This window comes from Sus scrofa, chromosome 2 (genome assembly GCF_000003025.6).
Source record: "Sus scrofa isolate TJ Tabasco breed Duroc chromosome 2, Sscrofa11.1, whole genome shotgun sequence".
NCBI classification, from domain to species: Eukaryota; Metazoa; Chordata; class Mammalia; order Artiodactyla; family Suidae; genus Sus; species Sus scrofa.
The window spans coordinates 5,234,702-5,252,924 of record NC_010444.4 but is presented as its reverse complement, the minus strand read 5'-3'; the positions used below and the strand labels follow the sequence as shown (position 1 = coordinate 5,252,924).

The 18,223-nt window shown below is 49.5% G+C and overlaps 1 protein-coding gene across 6 annotated transcripts in view; it reads left to right on the top strand.

The window, feature by feature from the left end:
• The window catches only part of KDM2A (lysine demethylase 2A), a 119,110-nt gene extending 104,875 nt beyond the window's left edge, over positions 1-14,235 (top strand). For 3 of the 6 annotated variants that reach the window (XM_021077215.1, XM_021077224.1, XM_021077218.1), the window contains 8 exons: positions 949-1,218; positions 1,759-1,890; positions 3,662-3,751; positions 5,938-6,650; positions 9,011-9,174; positions 9,736-9,894; positions 10,478-10,693; positions 11,136-14,235. In XM_021077215.1, coding sequence (XP_020932874.1) covers positions 949-1,218; positions 1,759-1,890; positions 3,662-3,751; positions 5,938-6,650; positions 9,011-9,174; positions 9,736-9,894; positions 10,478-10,693; positions 11,136-11,317 — 1,926 coding nt within the window. In that variant the 3' untranslated portion in view covers positions 11,318-14,235. 6 annotated transcript variants of the gene reach the window in all.

Genomic DNA, 18,223 nt, shown 5'->3' with positions numbered 1-18,223 from the left:
TGGCCCTGGCTTTTGAGTGTTTTGTGTCAGAAAAGTGTTTAGGCAGAGTAGGAAATTAAAACAGTGGAAAGTATGGTCCTCATTCTTGAAAGATCACCAGCAGGGTCAATACAAACGCTAAAATCATAAACCTGTACCTGAGAGATTTGTTCTACACTATTACTGGAGCGTCTGCTATGTACCAGATTGTAGACTAGGATTGTGAGTCATAAAGAGCAAGACGGGTCTCACCCTCAGGCAGTTTACTGTCTTCTTGAGGAGTATATTCTGCACAGCAGTCGTCAGGAGAAGGAGATACTGGAGGGCCCCTGCAATGATTTTGGTACATAGAAGCTTTAGGGAAGGGCAGCTCAGCAGTGAGACAGATGTGGCTGAAGTAGTCTGAAGGGATTGGCAAACTTTTTCCATAAAGACAACTTGTAGAGGGAGCTCCCACTGTGGCTTATCAGGTTACAAACCCATGAGGATGAGGTTGGATCCCTGGCCTCAGCCAGTGGGTTAAGGATCCAATGTTGCCGTGAGCTGTGGTGTAGGTTGCAGACGTAACTTGGATCCTGTGTTGCTGTGGCTGTGACATAGGCCAGCAGCTGCAACTCCAGTTGGACCCCTAGCCTGGGAACTTCCATTTGTAGCAGGCGCAGCCCTAAAAAGGAAAAAAGAAAGAAGATACTATGTAGATAATAAATATAATAAATAAAGGTGATAGATTTTTTAGGTTTCGCAGGCCATACAGTCTGTTGCAGCGTCTCAGTTCTGCCACTGCACTTAAAAGCACCTGTGGACAAAACATAAACAAATGAGCATGGTTTTGTTCCAATAAGATTTTATTTATAAAAACAGGCAGTTGGCAATTTGCCGTCAGGCCATCATTTGCCAAGCTATGTAATCTCCCCTCTCCAGTCCTTAAAGCTACTTGATGTATTTGACCTCATTGCTTTCTTTTTGCAGCTTAAATTCCCCACCCGGCCAAAGGTGCGGGTTCCTACCATCCCCATTACAAAGCCTCACACTATGAAACCAGCTCCACGGTTAACACCTGTGAGGCCAGCTGCTGCCTCCCCCATAGTGTCAGGAGCCAGGCGGAGACGAGTGCGATGTCGAAAATGCAAGGCCTGTGTGCAAGGAGAGTGTGGCGTTTGCCACTACTGCAGGGACATGAAGAAGTTCGGGGGACCTGGTCGTATGAAGCAGTCCTGTGTCCTTCGGCAGTGCTTGGCAGTGAGTGACCTGCTGGGTAAAGAATTTGGGGGAGGGGTGGTAGTTCAGGGGTGGAGGGTGGGGAGCAAAATATACACAGTCCAGACTTCAGAGTTGGGAAGAAAAAGGCTCTTTTTGGCTTTCCTCATTTTGTCCTTTTTTTTCTGGGGTTGGAAGGAAGGTACCTAATACTAAAAACAATCTAATCTTTCAATCCTACTCAGTTTTCAGACAAGAGACTAGCATTTGAAGGGCAAATCACTGCTGTCTGCCCCCTCTTTAAGCGGATTAGAAAGGAAGGACCCGGGAGGCCAAGGACAGACCAACTGAAAATAAACTTATCTCTGTTGGTCTCTAGTTCCCAACTAGTTAATTATCCCCTCTTCTTCTTTAGCCATTTTCCTATCAAAACTTCTTTTCTCTCCACCAGGTCTCCATGCTTTCTGAGTGTTTATTAGAGAATTATAGGAACCAAATGGCCCACCATTAGTTAAAAGGAAGCTGAAATGATAAGGATCTAAGTCAGCTCTTTTCTTGGTTTCTGTCTTTGTCCTCTTACAGCCCAGACTGCCTCACTCGGTCACGTGTTCCCTCTGTGGAGAGGTGGATCAGAATGAGGAGACGCAGGACTTTGAGAAGAAACTCATGGAATGCTGTATCTGCAATGAGATTGTTCATCCTGGCTGCCTCCAGGTGAGGAGAGGCCTGAGGGGCCCCTGAGTTCTCAGCGGACAGAGTGATTAAAGACTCTGAGTAGAACAGAGGAGAGTGGGACCTCTGTCATGAGCGGTTGCCAGCATCCCTACTGTGAGCTGTCAGCTGTGGGTCAAGTAGTGGTCTTAACATCTGCTCCTGATTCACTGTCTGTGTGCAGTGTCAGCAGCAAATGGTGCTAGACCCTGAGGATGAACCAGTATGCCAAACAGTCCTACTTCCTCCCTCCTGGAGCTTGTAGTCTGGCTTCTGATGGGTATGTCCCCAGGCCATCATGGAACAGCCCAGTCTGTTTTGGAATGCCTCCTTCCTTTAAGCACCTCTGTTACATACTTCATTGTATCCTGAAAGATGGTTAAAAGTAAATTTTCTTGGTCTTTTGAGGGCTGCACCCACAGCATATGGAGGTTCCTGGCTAGGGGTCTAATTGGAGCTGTTACTTCCGGCCTACACCAGAGCCACAGCAACACGGGATCCGAGCCGCATCTGCAACCCACATCACAGCTCACGGCAACGCCGGATCCTTAACCCACTGAGTGAGGCCAGGGATCAAACCTGCAACCTCATGGTTCCTAGTCAGATTCCTTTCGGCTGCACCACGATGGGAACTCCAAAAGTAATATTTTCAAGTGACTTTTTTTTTTTTTTTTTTTTTTTTTTTTTTTTGCTTTTTAGGGCCACAGGTACAGCATATAGAAGTTCCCAGGCTAGGGGTTGAATCAGAGCTGCAGCTGCCGGCCACGGCCACAGCCACAGCCATGACCTACACCACACACAGCTCGTGGCAACACTGGATCCTGAACCCACTGAGCTGGGCCAGGGATTGAACCCACTGAACCGCAATGGGAGCTCCCACCCTATTTCTTCTTTAAACTTTCTTTAAATCTAAAATGCATTGGTGCTGGTACTTTCTTGGTCTTCCCAAAGATGTCAGCTATTTCCTGACTGCCACCTGGCTGACAGTGATTATAAGGCACTGTTAATTATGAGAAGCAGCCCAATTTCAGAGAGGTTCAAATGTGGAAAATAGGCATCTTAGATTGATAAAATAGTGTATTATCTTCATGATGATGATAACAGTTAATACCAGACATGTTTCTAAACATTTTACATAGTGTATAATTCATTTAATCCTCATCACTACCCTATAAAGTGGGCATTGTTGGTTCAGTGGGTTAAAGGTCCACTGTATTACTGCTGTGGCTCTGGTTGCTGCTGTGGCTCAAGTTTGATCCCTGGCCTAGAGACTTCCACATTCCATGGGCATGGCCGAAAAATAAAGAAAACAGAATAAAAGGGGTGTTGTTTATCCTTGCTTTACAGTTGAATCAGAGACCAGGTCACTAGTCTCCAAACCCAAACCATAACTAAGTCATAACTATTATGATCCACTGTCAGGGTCACATTGGTATCATTCCTGTGTGTTCAGTTCCTTCTGCAAAGTGGCATGAGACCCTCCGGAGAATATATGTATCAGAGGGAGCAACGCCAGATTGACCCACGCTCTTGGGAATCTTCTCATGGAGCCTAACTTTGATCAAGAGTGAGAGTGGCCAGTTTCCCACTGGCTGGGAATGAGGCCAAAAGGCTCCTGACTTTTCTCTCCTGTGGGCCAGTGTGTTTAGGAGTGGGTACCTCTTTCCAGCCATGCAACTGTGTTACTGTTTGATAAAGGAAAGTTAAGAGATAAGTTGGATTATGTTTGTTTCTTTAAGTGAGGCAGATTTTTAATATCCCTGTCTACCTATAGATGGATGGAGAGGGGTTGCTTAACGAGGAATTGCCAAATTGCTGGGAGTGTCCAAAGTGCTACCAGGAAGACAGCTCAGAGAAGGCCCAGGTAAGGGAGCTTCCTCCAGACATGCGCTTTGGGAGGGAAGGCAGCATCATGCTTGGTATAACATTTATCTTTGCGTCTTTATTGCATGTTTCTTTCTGATCTGGCCGATTACTTTTGATTATGTTTTTTTTCTTTTGGTTGATTATTTTCCTTTTGTTTGAGTTTTAAATTTGGGGTTTTTGTTTCCTTTGAGGGTCTACAAACTCCTGAGGTTCTTTTACACTCTGGGGCCCTAGGAAAAGAGGAACCACAGCTTGGTTGTTTGAGGAGGAAGTGAGGTGAGCCAGGCTGCTCCTGAGGAATGAAACTTTAGAGGAGGCAGTGACCTTGAGGCAGCTGGTAAATACAGTGGGATACTGGAGTTTCCAGTTACACAGGTTCACATTTTTGTCATCTTCACCTTTTTGGCAGAAAGCCCTGCCCTTGTGCCCAGTTGATTCCTACAGATGCAGTCCCTTCTCCAGAGGGGACCAGTGCCATGAGCTTGGTTGCAGGTCCAGTGGTCACCAGTGATGTCAGAGGGCCAAAAAGACTCTGGTTATTCAGGCCAGCAAGGCGAGACCTGTTAAGGTAACTACAGAGGAAGCCACTGGCCTGGTGTCAGTCATCCGTGCCCAGTGGTCTCCTCCAGGTACCCTCTGCAGGAGTCGGGGCAAGTTTCCTTGTTTTCTTTCTATTTCTTCCAACTTCGGCACTGAGGTCATTGGATTTTCAGTCTAAATATCTTTGAATAAATAGAACTTCATTGTCTATTCCAAGCCATTATATTAGCAGCAGGTTCTACTAGTAGCTTTTACATTGTCTTCAGTGGTGGTGGTGGGTGCTCGCTGTAGTAGATAGGTTTTCAGATATTTATATAGTATTACCTTCTTTTTTTTTTTTTTTTTTTTTTTTTTTTTTTTTTTGGCTTTTTAGGGCCACACCCACGGCATGTGGAAGTTCCCGGGCTAGGGGTCGAATCGGAGCTGCAGCTGCCTCCCTACACCACAGTCATAGCAACACCAGATCCGAGCCGTGTCTGCGACCTACACCACAGCTCACGGCAACACCGGATCCTTAACCCACTGAGCAAGGCCGAGGATCGAACCCGAAACCTCATGGTTCCTAGTGAGATTTGTTTTCTCTGCGCCACGGCAGGAACTCCTAGTATTACCTCCTAATGCACTGTCGGCACTGTACCTGAAAGGTGGGCATGCCCTTCCAACCAGAGTGATCTAAGAATATAGGGGTAGAGGGAAGAGAATGTTTCTTAGGGACATAAGATGTCTCCTTAACGCAAGTCTGGACCAGGGGATACCTAGTGGATACCTAGTGCGATACCTCGTGGAACCAGTGTGATACCTAGTGGAACACGTTGGTAGGCATCATCGAGCACAGCCAGTGTGACTAGAGAGCACCCAGGCATAGCATGAGGTTGTGGTTTATTGCAGGATGTCAGCTTTACCAAACTTGTTCCTCATTTTCATCCTGAGGAGAAGCTTCTGGGAGCAGTGCAGTTTCTTCCAGAGGTTCTCATTCTCAGCCTCTCTCTCTCCTACAGTTGGTCTGTGGGGAGCGCGGGGCACTGAAGTGGGAGAAGCAGCCGGGTAGGCGCGCTCAGCCCCTGCTAGAGTGAAAAGTCAGTGGTGTTCACCGCCATCGGAATCTGCATCTGGTTCAAACAGGATATGTTGGCTGCTTTTCTTCCAACAGAAGCATCTCTTAGGTGAAGAACTAAATTAGAGGCAGAATTTAAAGTGGTCAGATTGCATAGGGGTAGAGTGGTGGCTTCTTTAAAAGGATTTCCTTACCAGGGAGCCGTGACGGAAAAGTTGGGACAAGAGACGAACAGCGCAGGCTGTGGGATTGTCATGCACGCAGCCCAAATTTGGATCCCACGCCTCTGTGCTTGGACACAAACCTTCCTGCCACGCATAGATTTCCCAAGTGACCTATTTTAAGGGTTTTGCTCGGTAATCAGCTTTCCTCAGCACAGACGTGAGCACAGTTACTGATCCTGGCAGAGTCTAGATTGCAGCTACTGAGGCGGTGACCACCCCGCAGCACGCAAGGATCCCTTTCCCCGTAGAAAAGCTGTGACCGACCTTCTCTCTAGTCCCAGAGAGCAACAGTGAGGTGGGCCTCTGAGTGTAGAGGGTTTTGAAGAAAGGAGGCACTGACGTGGCATTGGGGGGCCTGTTTTACAGAAGCGGAAAATGGAAGAGAGTGATGAAGAAGCCGTGCAAGCCAAAGTCCTGCGGCCCCTGCGGAGCTGCGACGAGCCCCTCACGCCCCCGCCTCACTCGCCCACCTCCATGCTGCAGCTCATCCACGACCCGGCCTCCCCCCGGGGCGTGGTGACTCGGTCATCCCCTGGGGCCGGCCCCAGCGACCACCACAGTGCCAGCCGCGATGAGCGCTTCAAACGGCGGCAGTTGCTACGGCTGCAGGCCACAGAGCGCACCATGGTACGGGAAAAGGAGAACAATCCCAGCGGCAAAAAGGAGCTGTCTGAAGTTGAGAAAGCCAAGATCCGGGGATCGTACCTCACTGTCACGCTGCAGAGGCCCACCAAAGAGCTCCACGGGACATCCATTGTGCCCAAGCTGCAGGCCATCACGGCCTCCTCTGCCAACCTGCGCCATTCCCCCCGTGTGCTAGTGCAGCACTGCCCAGCCCGAACCCCCCAGCGTGGGGACGAGGAGGGGCTGGGGGGAGATGAGGAGGAAGAGGAGGAGGAGGAGGAGGAAGATGACAGTGCAGAGGAGGGGGGTGCAGCCAGGCTGAATGGCCGGGGCAGTTGGGCTCAGGATGGAGACGAAAGCTGGATGCAGCGGGAGGTCTGGATGTCTGTCTTCCGCTACCTCAGCCGCAGAGAACTTTGTGAATGTATGCGAGTGTGCAAGACGTGGTATAAATGGTGAGCAGGGATACAGGGATCAGGAACAGGGGTACGGGAGTAGGTGGCAGACTTTTCCACTTAAGAACAGCATGTGTCTTGGTATCTGGAGGCTTGTCGGGTCCTAAACGATTAATTCAACCCAGTCTGTTCCCCAGAGAGTGGGTCCTGTTGATGTGGCCAGTTTTGTCTACAGGTGTCATCAGGGAAATTTGGCCCTTTGCCTCTTCTCCCTGCTCTGTACCTTCCCATCTCTCTTTACTAGGCCGAGGAATGGACTCGTACATTGGGGCTTGGAGAAGAAACTTGTACAGCTAAAAGTTCAGGGTCGTAATTCACCCTCCCTCCTTCCCTTAGTCGGTTGAACTCATGCATTTGTCGAGAGCCTGTAATGTGCCATTCTCCTTGTGCTGGTGACACAGATGACTTCTGTTAAGCCTCTGCCTCGGTTGCATCTCCATCTAACAAGAGAGGTAGACGTGCTTTTCAGAAAATTTGAAGGTGCTCACAGGTTCGCAATTTTAATTTTCTTCTTACAAACCTAGACCAGTATCCCTTGCTCGAGCAAGCAGGGTCCAGTTTTGAAGCTTCCTGAGACTCAGTTGTCTTTTTTCTTTTTTTTTTTTTCCGGTCTTTTGTGTTTTTAGGGCCTCATTGAGTCATATGGAGGTTCCCAGGCTAGGGGTCCAATTGGAGCTGTAGCTGCTGGCCACAGCAACTTGGGATCCGAGCTACATCTGCGACCTACACCACAGCTCATGGCAATGCCGGATCCTTAACCTACTGAGCGAGGCCCGAGATCGAACCTGAGTCCTCATGGATCCTAGTCAGGATCATTAACTGCTGAGCCACAGAGGGAACTCCGTCAGTTGTCCTTCCTAATGAGACCTGCCATTTCTTCTTAAGTTAAACATTAAGACGGGGGTGGGGTGGGGGAATCCGTAGAGGTGATGAACAAAGATTTCCACAGGGTATTGTTTTTCCTTAAGCACTTGGACCCTAGGACATATCTTTTATATCTAGGCCAAATCCTATTATAGTAGTTCTCAAAGCGTGATGCCCAGACCAGTGGCATCACCTGGGACCCTGTTAGAAATCCAGATTCTTGGGGCTCATCTCAGACCTGCTAAATCAGAACTTCGAGGAGTGGGACTGGGCAATCTGTTTTTAATAAATTCTCTACCAGGGGATTCTGACACACAGTAAAGTTTGAGATCTGCTGCTCTTGTAAACAGCTTGATTCTGCCACAGAAGTTTCATGTGCCATTGGTGAAATTTTTTCAAAAAGCCATTCTTCGCAAACATGAGTTTATTTTCCAAATCTGAATTAATATGTATCTACCTAAATTCTCCTAATATTTCTCTTCATAGCACTAATGGGCCTGCCTGGTTCTCTGTCCCTCCATGTCTAGGCCAAGCCACATAAGATTCCCATTATGTGCTGTCTCTGCTTCCCCTGACAGCCAAACTGAGCCAGGCTGGGGAGCAGGGACTGTAAAATATTAAACAGAAGCCTGCGTGTTGCAGTGCTATTTGTGGCCTATGGACTTGTAGATTGCAGAGGAAAGGCAGGCCTCTCAGTTCTGGTCTGGGCTGGTTAGAAAATGTAAAGATAGCACTGAGGCAGAAACCCAAGGGCGGGAGGACCTCCAGGCCAGATAATAAAGAGCCTCTTTCAACCTGATACAGTAATGGGTTCTTTCTAGAGCTGAAAGCAGAATGAATTCTCAATGTGCCAAGTACCCTGTGTCTCAGGTGGCTGAGAGAGAGAGTAGAGGGAAGCCTCATAGCTTCAGCAGGAAGGATGAACTCAAGAATACTTTTTTTTTTTTTTTTTTAAGGGCCATACCCACAGCATGTGAAAGTTCCCAGGCTAGGGGTTGAATCAGAACTGTAGCTGCCGACCTACACCACAGCTCACAGCAATGCCAGATCTTTAACCCACCTTAATCCTTAATCCTTAAGGATCTTTAATCCTTAAGGCCAGGGATCCAACCTGCATCCTCATGGATACTAGTCAGGTTAATTAACCACCGAGCCACAATGAGAACTCCCAAGACATTTTTTAGTGTTTCCTTATATACACTTTGGCAAGAGCCATACCACTTTAATGCAAATGAGGGGTTATAGTATATTGTTTTCTGTGTGTCCCCAACAATTGCACTGTATTCTCAGCCCATCCGGTGAACAGGTCAAGTGACCCCTATTCTCTGAGGCACAGAAATGACAAGGTGAGATCCTTGTATGCATGTAGAAGAATCTAGGGAGGATGACTTCAAGCTGCTCTGCTTTTCCCAGAGGCCTCCAGCAGCCTGTGATGGAAGTTCCTCTGCCAAGGGATATCAGGTCTTGACAGCAAGTTCTCTTTCCTTCTCTCACAGGTGCTGTGACAAGAGACTTTGGACAAAAATTGACTTGAGTAGATGTAAGGCTATTGTACCCCAGGCTCTCAGTGGCATCATCAAGAGGCAGCCAGTCAGCCTCGACCTCAGTTGGACCAACATCTCCAAAAAACAACTGACGTGGCTCGTCAACAGGCTGCCAGGTGAGCAGCCCTGCGCTGTCCTTCCAGGAACTGGGGGCGCTGGCAGGGAAAGCTTCTTAGAATTGCTTTAGGGCAGCAGTCTGTGCCATTGTTGTCTTTCTGCTTAGCAAGAGATTTACCCAGGCCCATCTTAACTGCCACTCCCCAAGGTGCCCCTGGAGACTGGCAGGCCAGTCTCTACACTGGACAGTGAAGAGAATGAGATCAGGTGCTCCTGTCAGCCCTGCAGGTCAGCATAGCCTCTGAAGAGGAAATTTGAGGAAGATGTTGCCTTGATTAACCCCTTATAAGACCTGGTTCCCTCTAGCGTTTTGGGATCTTGCAAGAAAAGGAAGTCACTCACACCTATATTGGTCTGATAGGAACTAAGCAGTCAATTTACCACCAGAATTAGATGTAACATAGGAGGAATTTTTGAGCTGGATTACTGGAATACGGTTAGGACATGGTCCTCTCTCCAGTAGACTGGAGCCTATTCACTTGGGTCAGCTCAGCTGGTAGCTGAGGCTTTGCATGGGCCCAGAGAGTGTATTATTGCGTGTCTCTTTCCTTCCGTCACAGGGCTGAAAGACCTCCTCCTAGCAGGCTGTTCCTGGTCTGCAGTCTCTGCCCTCAGCACCTCCAGCTGCCCCCTTCTCAGGACCCTTGATCTTCGGTGGGCAGTAGGAATCAAGGACCCTCAAATTCGGGACTTGCTGACTCCACCGGCTGATAAGCCAGGTATGCTCTGGGCCTGACTTCTTTGTGCTCCTCCTGGGGGAGCTTGGTCTTTCAATAGATTTCATTCCCCAGAAGCTGAGGTCTCAGAGATGATGCCGTTGCAGAGTAGAGGAGTGCACCTTGAAAACAGAAGGATGAACTGTGTCCACGCACAGATTAACTACTTACAGGCGGATAACTACCCTCAAGCAGAGGAGTAGATCCATTTGTGTGGGTCTGTGGAGTTTGGGGCCCAGAGAATATAAGCCTGAGGAAATCTGGGACGGCTTCGTGGTTGAGGTGGAGCACTGAAAGCCCTTTCCATGATGGTCTCGTGAAGTGTGGGAGTGTGGAGTGTGGGAGGGGAGGAGCATTCCTCACATAGCCCTTTGCTGTGTAAGCGAGGCCCAGTCCAGCAGCTGGGGAGAAGGAAAACGTGTCTGGTTTCCTAGAAACCGCCCCACACACTGCTCCCTCCCTGAAGGCTGGGCTGGGTGTGGGCAGTTCTGCTTCTTAACCCCTGCAGGGGGGCCTGGCCAGCAAAGAGTTTGGAGCTGGACTAGCATTCAGAGCTTTGACCTGGGCCCTTGGCTTGCCTGTGCAGGTCAGGACAATCGTAGCAAGCTCCGGAACATGACTGACTTCCGGCTGGCAGGCCTCGACATCACGGATGCCACGCTTCGCCTCATCATTCGCCACATGCCCCTCCTGTCTCGACTCGACCTCAGTCACTGCAGCCACCTGACGGATCAGTCCTCCAATCTGCTCACTGCTGTCGGGTCTTCCACTCGTTACTCCCTCACAGAGCTCAACATGGCAGGTATGCCGCTGCGACCTTTGATGACAGACAGTGCCCCCACCTCCTGGAAGCTCCGCCCACCTGGGCGCTTGGCCAGTAGACCAGAAAGAACATGGGCCCGTGGACTAAACCATGTTTGTTTGTTTCCTCACACCTGGACAAGGACAGAGTTCTTTCCCCTTTTTCACTGATGGGGGCCAAGGCCTCGAGCAGTTGTCCGGTGCCTGCGAGCACAGGCACCCCCAGTCTCAGTGTGGTCAGCCTTCTGGGGCAGGGAGTGCAGTGGCAGGGGACCTTCAGAGGCCTCGGCGCCAGCGGCACTTCTGGTCTCTGGGCCAGGTGTGGGGGAAAGGGGGCTTTTGTTTTAGCATTTTGAGGGCAAGGGCCGGGAAATTGAGCATCAGAAGTAGGCTCCCATGGCTGTGTGCACGTAGCATTGTCCTTGTGGTCACTTTCCCCACAGGTTGCAATAAATTGACAGACCAGACCCTGATCTACCTACGGCGCATCGCCAACGTCACCTTGATTGACCTTCGAGGATGCAAGCAGATCACTCGAAAAGCCTGCGAGCACTTCATCTCAGACTTATCCATCAACAGTCTCTACTGCCTGTCTGACGAGAAGCTGATACAGAAGATCAGCTAAGACACACCCAGCCCAGACTGAGCAGGAACCCGATCTTCCCTGACCCCCCGCCGGGAGAGGTCTCTCTCCGCTCCTGCACAGGCTCTGGGGCCAGTGTCACACTCCCTCTCTGCTCTCCTGCCCCTTGAGCCCTTCCCTGACAGGCGGGGCAGAGAGGGTGGTGGACACCAGGCTTCCCTGCCCGCTCCTCTCCCTCCTAAGGAGAAGGGAGTGGCAGATTGATGCAAGGGGAAAGCACAGGCTGTGTGTTGTCACGGTGCCTGCTCGCTTGCTCTCCCACCTGCCTGCCCGCTCGCCTGCCGGGAGGCCAGGCTCTCAGTTTGGGGTGTCTGCGCAGCCGTCATCTGCACTGGGCCCTGGGGCCCCCCTCCCCATCCATGATCCCCAGCAGTGCCTGGTTCTGAGCAAACTCCCAGGGAAGAAAGCGGCCCTGTGTCCGTGGCCAGGTTCTCCTCGTGGTGTCCAGTGCGTGTCTCTCCTCCGTCACACTCTCCCGGCTTAGGCTGGAGGGGCCGGCAGCCCCAGGAACGCCAGACCCATGCAGATCACACTGGTGCTGTTGAGGTGTTGAAAACCTCTTGTCCGTGTCCGTGCTCTCCCTCTTCTCCTCTCCTTTTAGCTTGATCCTGTCCAAAACTCGCGGTAGTTCACATAATGAGGTTACCCCGCTCCAACTTTCCTGCTAGTTTCTATGAAGTCCGTGTTGCACTTATTGGGGTTGAGGCTCTTCAGAGGAGCTGGAACTGTCTACCCCAGGGACACCCCCATTTTATTGCTTCCCAGGCAGATTCTGAGACAGGCTCCATCTCCCTGTTCCCCTCCGTCTTTGGCCTGCCCTGCCCTTTTCCACCCTTTCCTTATTCCTACCTGAATAGGGCCTTCCCAGGATGTGTGTCCTCAGAGGGAGCAGCCTATCTCCCCCAGCTGGGGGGTCAGAGAACTGGGCCGGGTGCCCACCTGCCTCCCAGCAGGCTCCAGGCCCAGGGTGTAATACGGCCCCCGAAGCCCAGGCCTGTGTCTAGTCCCAGTGGCTCACTGATCTGGCACCTTCGGGGGTCGGGGTCCTGCTTAGAAGTCATTCACCTGCCCTCTGCCTGCAGCTGTGGAAGGGGGTGTGCATGTGCCTCTGTGTGTGTGGCCGAGTGTGTTAAGCGTGTGTGTGGAGGGAAGGAGGGGAGCATGGCGTCTCCCGCTCCACCGCCCTGTGTCGAGCCCCATCAGCTGCCCCCTCTTACTTTGCATTGAACGGCCTGTCCAAAGATCCTCTCTCTAGGGCAGCAGAGAGCTTTTTGCACTTTAAAAAAAAAAAAAAAAAAAAAAAAAAATGGTCGGGATTTCTTTTGGGTCAGTATTTAAGTGTGTGAGGAGACGCTCAGCAGCCCCTGTGGCAAGAGCTTATCAATGATAGATGCGGATTTGCACTCTGCTCCCATCTGTAAGGATAGTGATAGCACAACCTTGCCCCTACTTCTCGCCCTCTAGCCCACCCAGTCCCGGCCCCTTTCCTGCAGCCCAGTCTCAGGCTCTCCTCCTCCTGAAGCCCTTGGGTGGAGGGGAAGGAGCCCAGGCACCAGGGGTCTGATTGTGAGCCGCCCCAAGGAGAGACGCCGCCTGCACCCTTGCCACTTCCAAAGCAATAGAGGCAGAGGGGTTCCCTCTTTGCCACCTAGCCCAGCTTTGACCCTGGCATTGACTGGCCTCCTAAGAGAAAACTGGATCTTGGGAGGGGGTGGCATTGTTTCTTCCAATCTGCTGATTCTCTTGGCTGCACCTTAAAAGCAGCTGTCTGCTCCCGTGACCCTCTAGCCCTTCCGTTGGTCTCCAGGCCCCAGACAGCTGGGGCTGAAACTTTGAGGAAATGCCAGTGACTTATTCCAGAGTGCCTCAGTCAGGGGAGCTTCTCTGTAAAGAACCCTGGGTATTGAGCAAAACCTTATTAATATTATGGTTAATGACCTATAATTGGAAGCTTCCTGCCTTTTTTGGTTGCTCCTGTGGAAAATACTGAAAAGATTGTTTTGTTTCGTTGTCTTTTTATAAAAGGGGAGGTGGAGAGACCCCTTCAGAGCAGGGATTGTGCCGGGAGAGTGCCTCTGACTTTGGGACATTGCATCCACAGAAATTTCCAAGCTGGTGGTTTGTTTTGGGTTTTGGTTTTTATTTTTGTTGTTTTTGGTTTGGAAAAACAAGCATTTTTACCGCGCACGTAAATGGTCAGCAGAAAAGGGAGCCTCGGAGTGGCAGCTGATGGACCTGTGCCCTTTCTGGGTTCTCCTTTTCTCTGGGACTGTGAGGGGGGAAATGGTTTTTAGAGGTGAGGGTTGGTCCGTATGGAGGAAAGAAATGTCTCTCTTTGGGGACAGAGGAACCTGGGAGTTCCATCGAATTTCCTGCCATCTGCTCTTAGACACAGCCTTGCCAGGAAGAGCCTGCCCTCCTCAGACCACAGGACCAGACACCTTGCCTCCATCTTTCCAAGCACCGGGGCAAAAAACCACAAAGGAAAGGAAGAAAATTTATATATATATATATATATATATAATATAAAATCACTTGGTGATTAAAAAATAATTCCTCCATAAATAAAACTCCTAAAGTCACTATGTTTAAAGGGTTTGGTTGTGTTTTTTGTTTTCGGAGAAATATTGTAAATATATATTTTTTGTTGCTGATTTAGAGTCAATCTCCAATGTTGTGCTAAAAAATTAAATTAAATGTAAGCATTAAGGGGACAAGTCATGCTATCTCAATTGACACATTGGGGTTATTATGGGTCAGGGAAGAAGGGAAGGTAGCCGGACTTTTGTTTTTTAAACATTCTCCACTTTTGGTTTTAGAAAGAGCAAGGACATCTTTCCTCTGACATGTGGGAATGGGAGATATTTGTGTAATAAAATTTTTAAAAGACAAAAAAGAAATAGCCTCCAATGGGAAATATTTTGATTTGGGTTTTTTTTTTTTTTTAATAAAAAGGCTTTAAAAACAGAAACAACAACAAAACCTTTTCTGCCTTGGTGTGTGTGTGCGCAAGAGAGAAAGAGGAGGAGTCGGAAGGTCCCACAGGCTCATCCCCAAGGCCAGCAGTTCCCGCTTCATCCCTGAGTAGCAGCAGTACTGCCATGTGCCTGTACTGTTTTGCCTTCTTTTTCTTAATGTCAAAAAGCAACACTTGTCTGTAGAAACACCACAACATTTTACTCAATCAAAAGGAACTTGGTTAAAAAGCGAACATTGAAATACGAGATTACCTGCCCCCCACCCCTTCCCCACAGAGCAGTTGCCTGGAGCAGCCCTGCAGAGTCCTCCAGGAGAGCTGGAGAGCCCTTAGCCAAGGCCAACCTCCATCCACTACAGTGGCAGGACAGACCCCTCAAGGGCGGTCTGTGCCAGACAGGCTCCGTTTGGCATTTGTCCCACTGTGTCCTGCTACTTACTGAATACAAGCTTCCGGCCTTTAGATGGGTGTCCTACATGCTGCCTGCAGACAGCTGCCTCAGCCCTGGGTGGCTTTCATCACCACCTTCAGGGACCTGGGGGGATCCCTACCCGTCCTACTGGCCAAATTGTTAAGGACCATTTCGAGTTCCACTGCCCGTTCCGGAACTTCAGAGTCTATTTCACAAGGATGGTTGTGAATGTGGCCATGTTTGATGTTGCCAGGAAAGGCAGCGTGTCCGCTTTGCCTTCTAGATAGCGCAGAAACCCATCTACCTCTCGATAATCACCTCATACCTGCCGCCCTAGTTGAGGCCATCGTTGTCCAGAACCTTGACCACAGCAAGAGCCCTGAGGCACCCCCAGCCTCCATATTGGCAGCCAGAACATTTAGATAGGACTATCCATCAGTGTTTGTCTCAGGATGACGTACTTAAGTTTCCTTACCATGTGCTCCTTCTACTCCTTCCAACCTTTAGCTGACTGCAGTACCACCATCTCTGGGCGTTTATCTGTGCAGTTCCCTCTGCTGGTATATCTTCCTTTGTTCACATGTTACTTCCTCCAGAAAGCCATCTCAAGACTGCATTGTGTCACATGCTCCCAGGGTACCCTACTAGGGCATGGGGGTTTTTTTGTTGTTGTTGTTGTTTTCTTTCTAAGGCCACACCTGCAGTATATGGAAGTTCCTGGGCTAGGGGTCGAATTGGAGCTATGGCTGCCAGCCTATGCCACAGCCATGGCAACACAAGATCCGAGCTGCATCTAACCTACACTGCAGCTTGCAGAAATGCCAAGTCTTTAACCCTCTGAATGAGGCCAGGGATGGAACTCGCATCCTCATGGAGACGTTGGGTCCTTAACCCACTGAGCCACAAGAACTCCCCTCTACTGGGCTTCAGGACTTTAAAGTCCATCTCCCCAGCTGGCCAGGGAGCCCCACCAGGACAGGGAGCAGTCTGTGTTGCTCACCACATCATCCTCGGCAGCTGGCACAGAGCTTGGCACGTAATAGATGCCCAAGAAACTCTAGTGAGTGAATGTTCCCAGTAGCTCGGGTATCCAAAGGTCCGTGCCTCCCCAGTAGAGCCAATCTGTTGCCAGATCTGCAAATTCACTACCTTAAATACCCTTGCCCTCCTTTCTTATGTTAATGCCATCAACAACCCCCAATTTTTGGTCTGTTTCCAATCTAACCTGTATTCAGCTATGAATCAATCTTCCTAGGGCACACACAAAAATCTTCAAGCTTATGCAACACTCCAGGGTCATGTGTAAACTCATCCTGCCACTGGCATCTGTAAAATGAGAAGCACCAGGTTGGCACGCACTTCTGTCTAAAAGGCCTCAAGCTGGACACCTCTGCAATCTCCAGGCTTTCTGGGTTTAGGGTGTGCCATCCTCACCACAGCTATGAAAAATCGACTCTTCTTCAAACATCTCTTCCTCCAGAAGCCCACCCTGTTTCCCCTCCAGAAGAGATTAACCTGGACATTTCTGTGCCCTTCACAGACAACAACCTGGTAAAAACAGCTGGCATCTACCGAGCCTTACTCTGTGTTAGCCACTGTAAGCACTTAACATGTAGTAACTGATAATCCTCACAGTAATTCTTTCTTTTTTTTAAGTATAGTTGCCTTCTAACATTATGCTGCTGTTCTGGTGTACAGGAAAGTGATTCAGTTATACATCTAAATACAAATTCTTTTTCATATTCTTTTCCATTATGGTTTATTACAGGATAGTGAATACAGTTCCCTGTGCTATACAGTAGGACCTTGTTGTTTATCTATTTTATAAGAACTGTTTTCTATCTGGTAGCTAATCCCAAACTCCCTCAATTACCCTTCCCCCAACTCCTTTCCCCTTTGGTAACAATAAATTTGTTTTCTATGTCTGTGAGTCTTTGTTTCACAAACAAGCTCATTTGTGTCATATTTCAGATTTCACATACAGGTGATATCATATGGTATTTGTCTTTCTCTTTCTGACTTACTTCACTTAGAATGATAATCTCTAGGTCCATCCATGTTGCTGCAAGTGGCATTATTTCATTCTTTTTTATGGCTGAGTAGTATTCCATTGTGTATATATTGTACCTCTTAATTCACAATTCACTCATCTGTTGATGGACATTTAGGTTGCTTCCACGTCTTGGCTATTGTAAATAGATAGCAACTCTACTATTATTATCTTGATTTTTTTTTTCCTGTGCTTGTGGTTTGTGGAAGTTCCCGAAACCTGTATGACAGCAGCGAACAAGGCCGCTGCAGTGACAATGCCAGATCTTTAACCTGCTGTGCCACAAGAGAACTCTTATCTTCATTTTAAAGAGAAACTGGGAGTTCCCACTGTGACTCAGTGGGTTAAGAACCCGACACAGTGTCCCCGAGGACACAGGTCCTATCCCTGGCCTCACTCAGTGGGTTAGGGATCTGGCATTACCACAAGCTGCAGTGTAGTTCACAGATGCAGCTCAGACTTGGGGTTGCTGTGACTGTGATGTAGACTGCAGCTGCAGCTCCCATTCTACCCCTAGCCTGGGAACTTCCATATGCTGCAGGTGCAGCCCTAAAAAAAGATAGAAATAAAAAAGAGAAACTTGAGTTACAGACATTTGCCTGAAGTGTCTTGACTAGTAAAACCTGGAGACTTGGGTTGCAGAGTCGATCCTATCCACTCCACTCCTTTAGCTTTTGTGTACAAGCAACGACATTTCATGCTCAGACCCTTTCTGGGGAAGGGGTGGAGCAGGTGTCTTCACTCTAGATACAAAGCCAAGGCTCAGAGAGGTGAAGGGTCAGTGGCAGAACTGGGACACATGTGAACACTGGGCCTGGGACTCCGGAACTTGAGCCTTTACCCCAGTTCCCTCGTGCCTGCTGAGCAGCCAGGCTGGGTGTTTGCCCAAGTTGTGTGTCTCCCATGGCACTTTGAACTCAAGGGTGGGGCTAGACTTAGCTCTGCTTCCCCCTTCAGCTGTCCCAGGACTGGAGGGATGAGGAAATTGAGCATAATGAAAGGTGGACTTACAGAAGAGGGAAGTAGGAGCAATTTTGTGGCTAAGTGACCCCTGCTGTCACACAGGGCTCTGCCCTCAGACAGACCCCACACTTAGTTTAATGCAGTGTTGTCACCATCCTGAAATTCTTAATTTTGGAACAAGGGGCCCAGCAAATGATATAGCTAGTCCCGGGGAAGGGGTGGGGGGGCAATTCCAGCTCTCTGCCTGCCCCCACCCTTGGAGGCCAGCTCTGTGCTAAGGGCCTGAGCACTCGGTTAAGGCAGCGCAGGCCCTGCACTTGCTGGCTGGGGAGACTCGGCCCACCACCACCCTTCCAGGGGCCCAGGCCAGAAGGGAAACCTCGGCGCTGACACCCATGTATGGGCAGGAAACAGTGAGAGCAGACACCCAAGGTCAGGGAGCGCCGGTTTTGCCCGCAGCCTAGTGCTTCTGTCTCCGGCACCGGC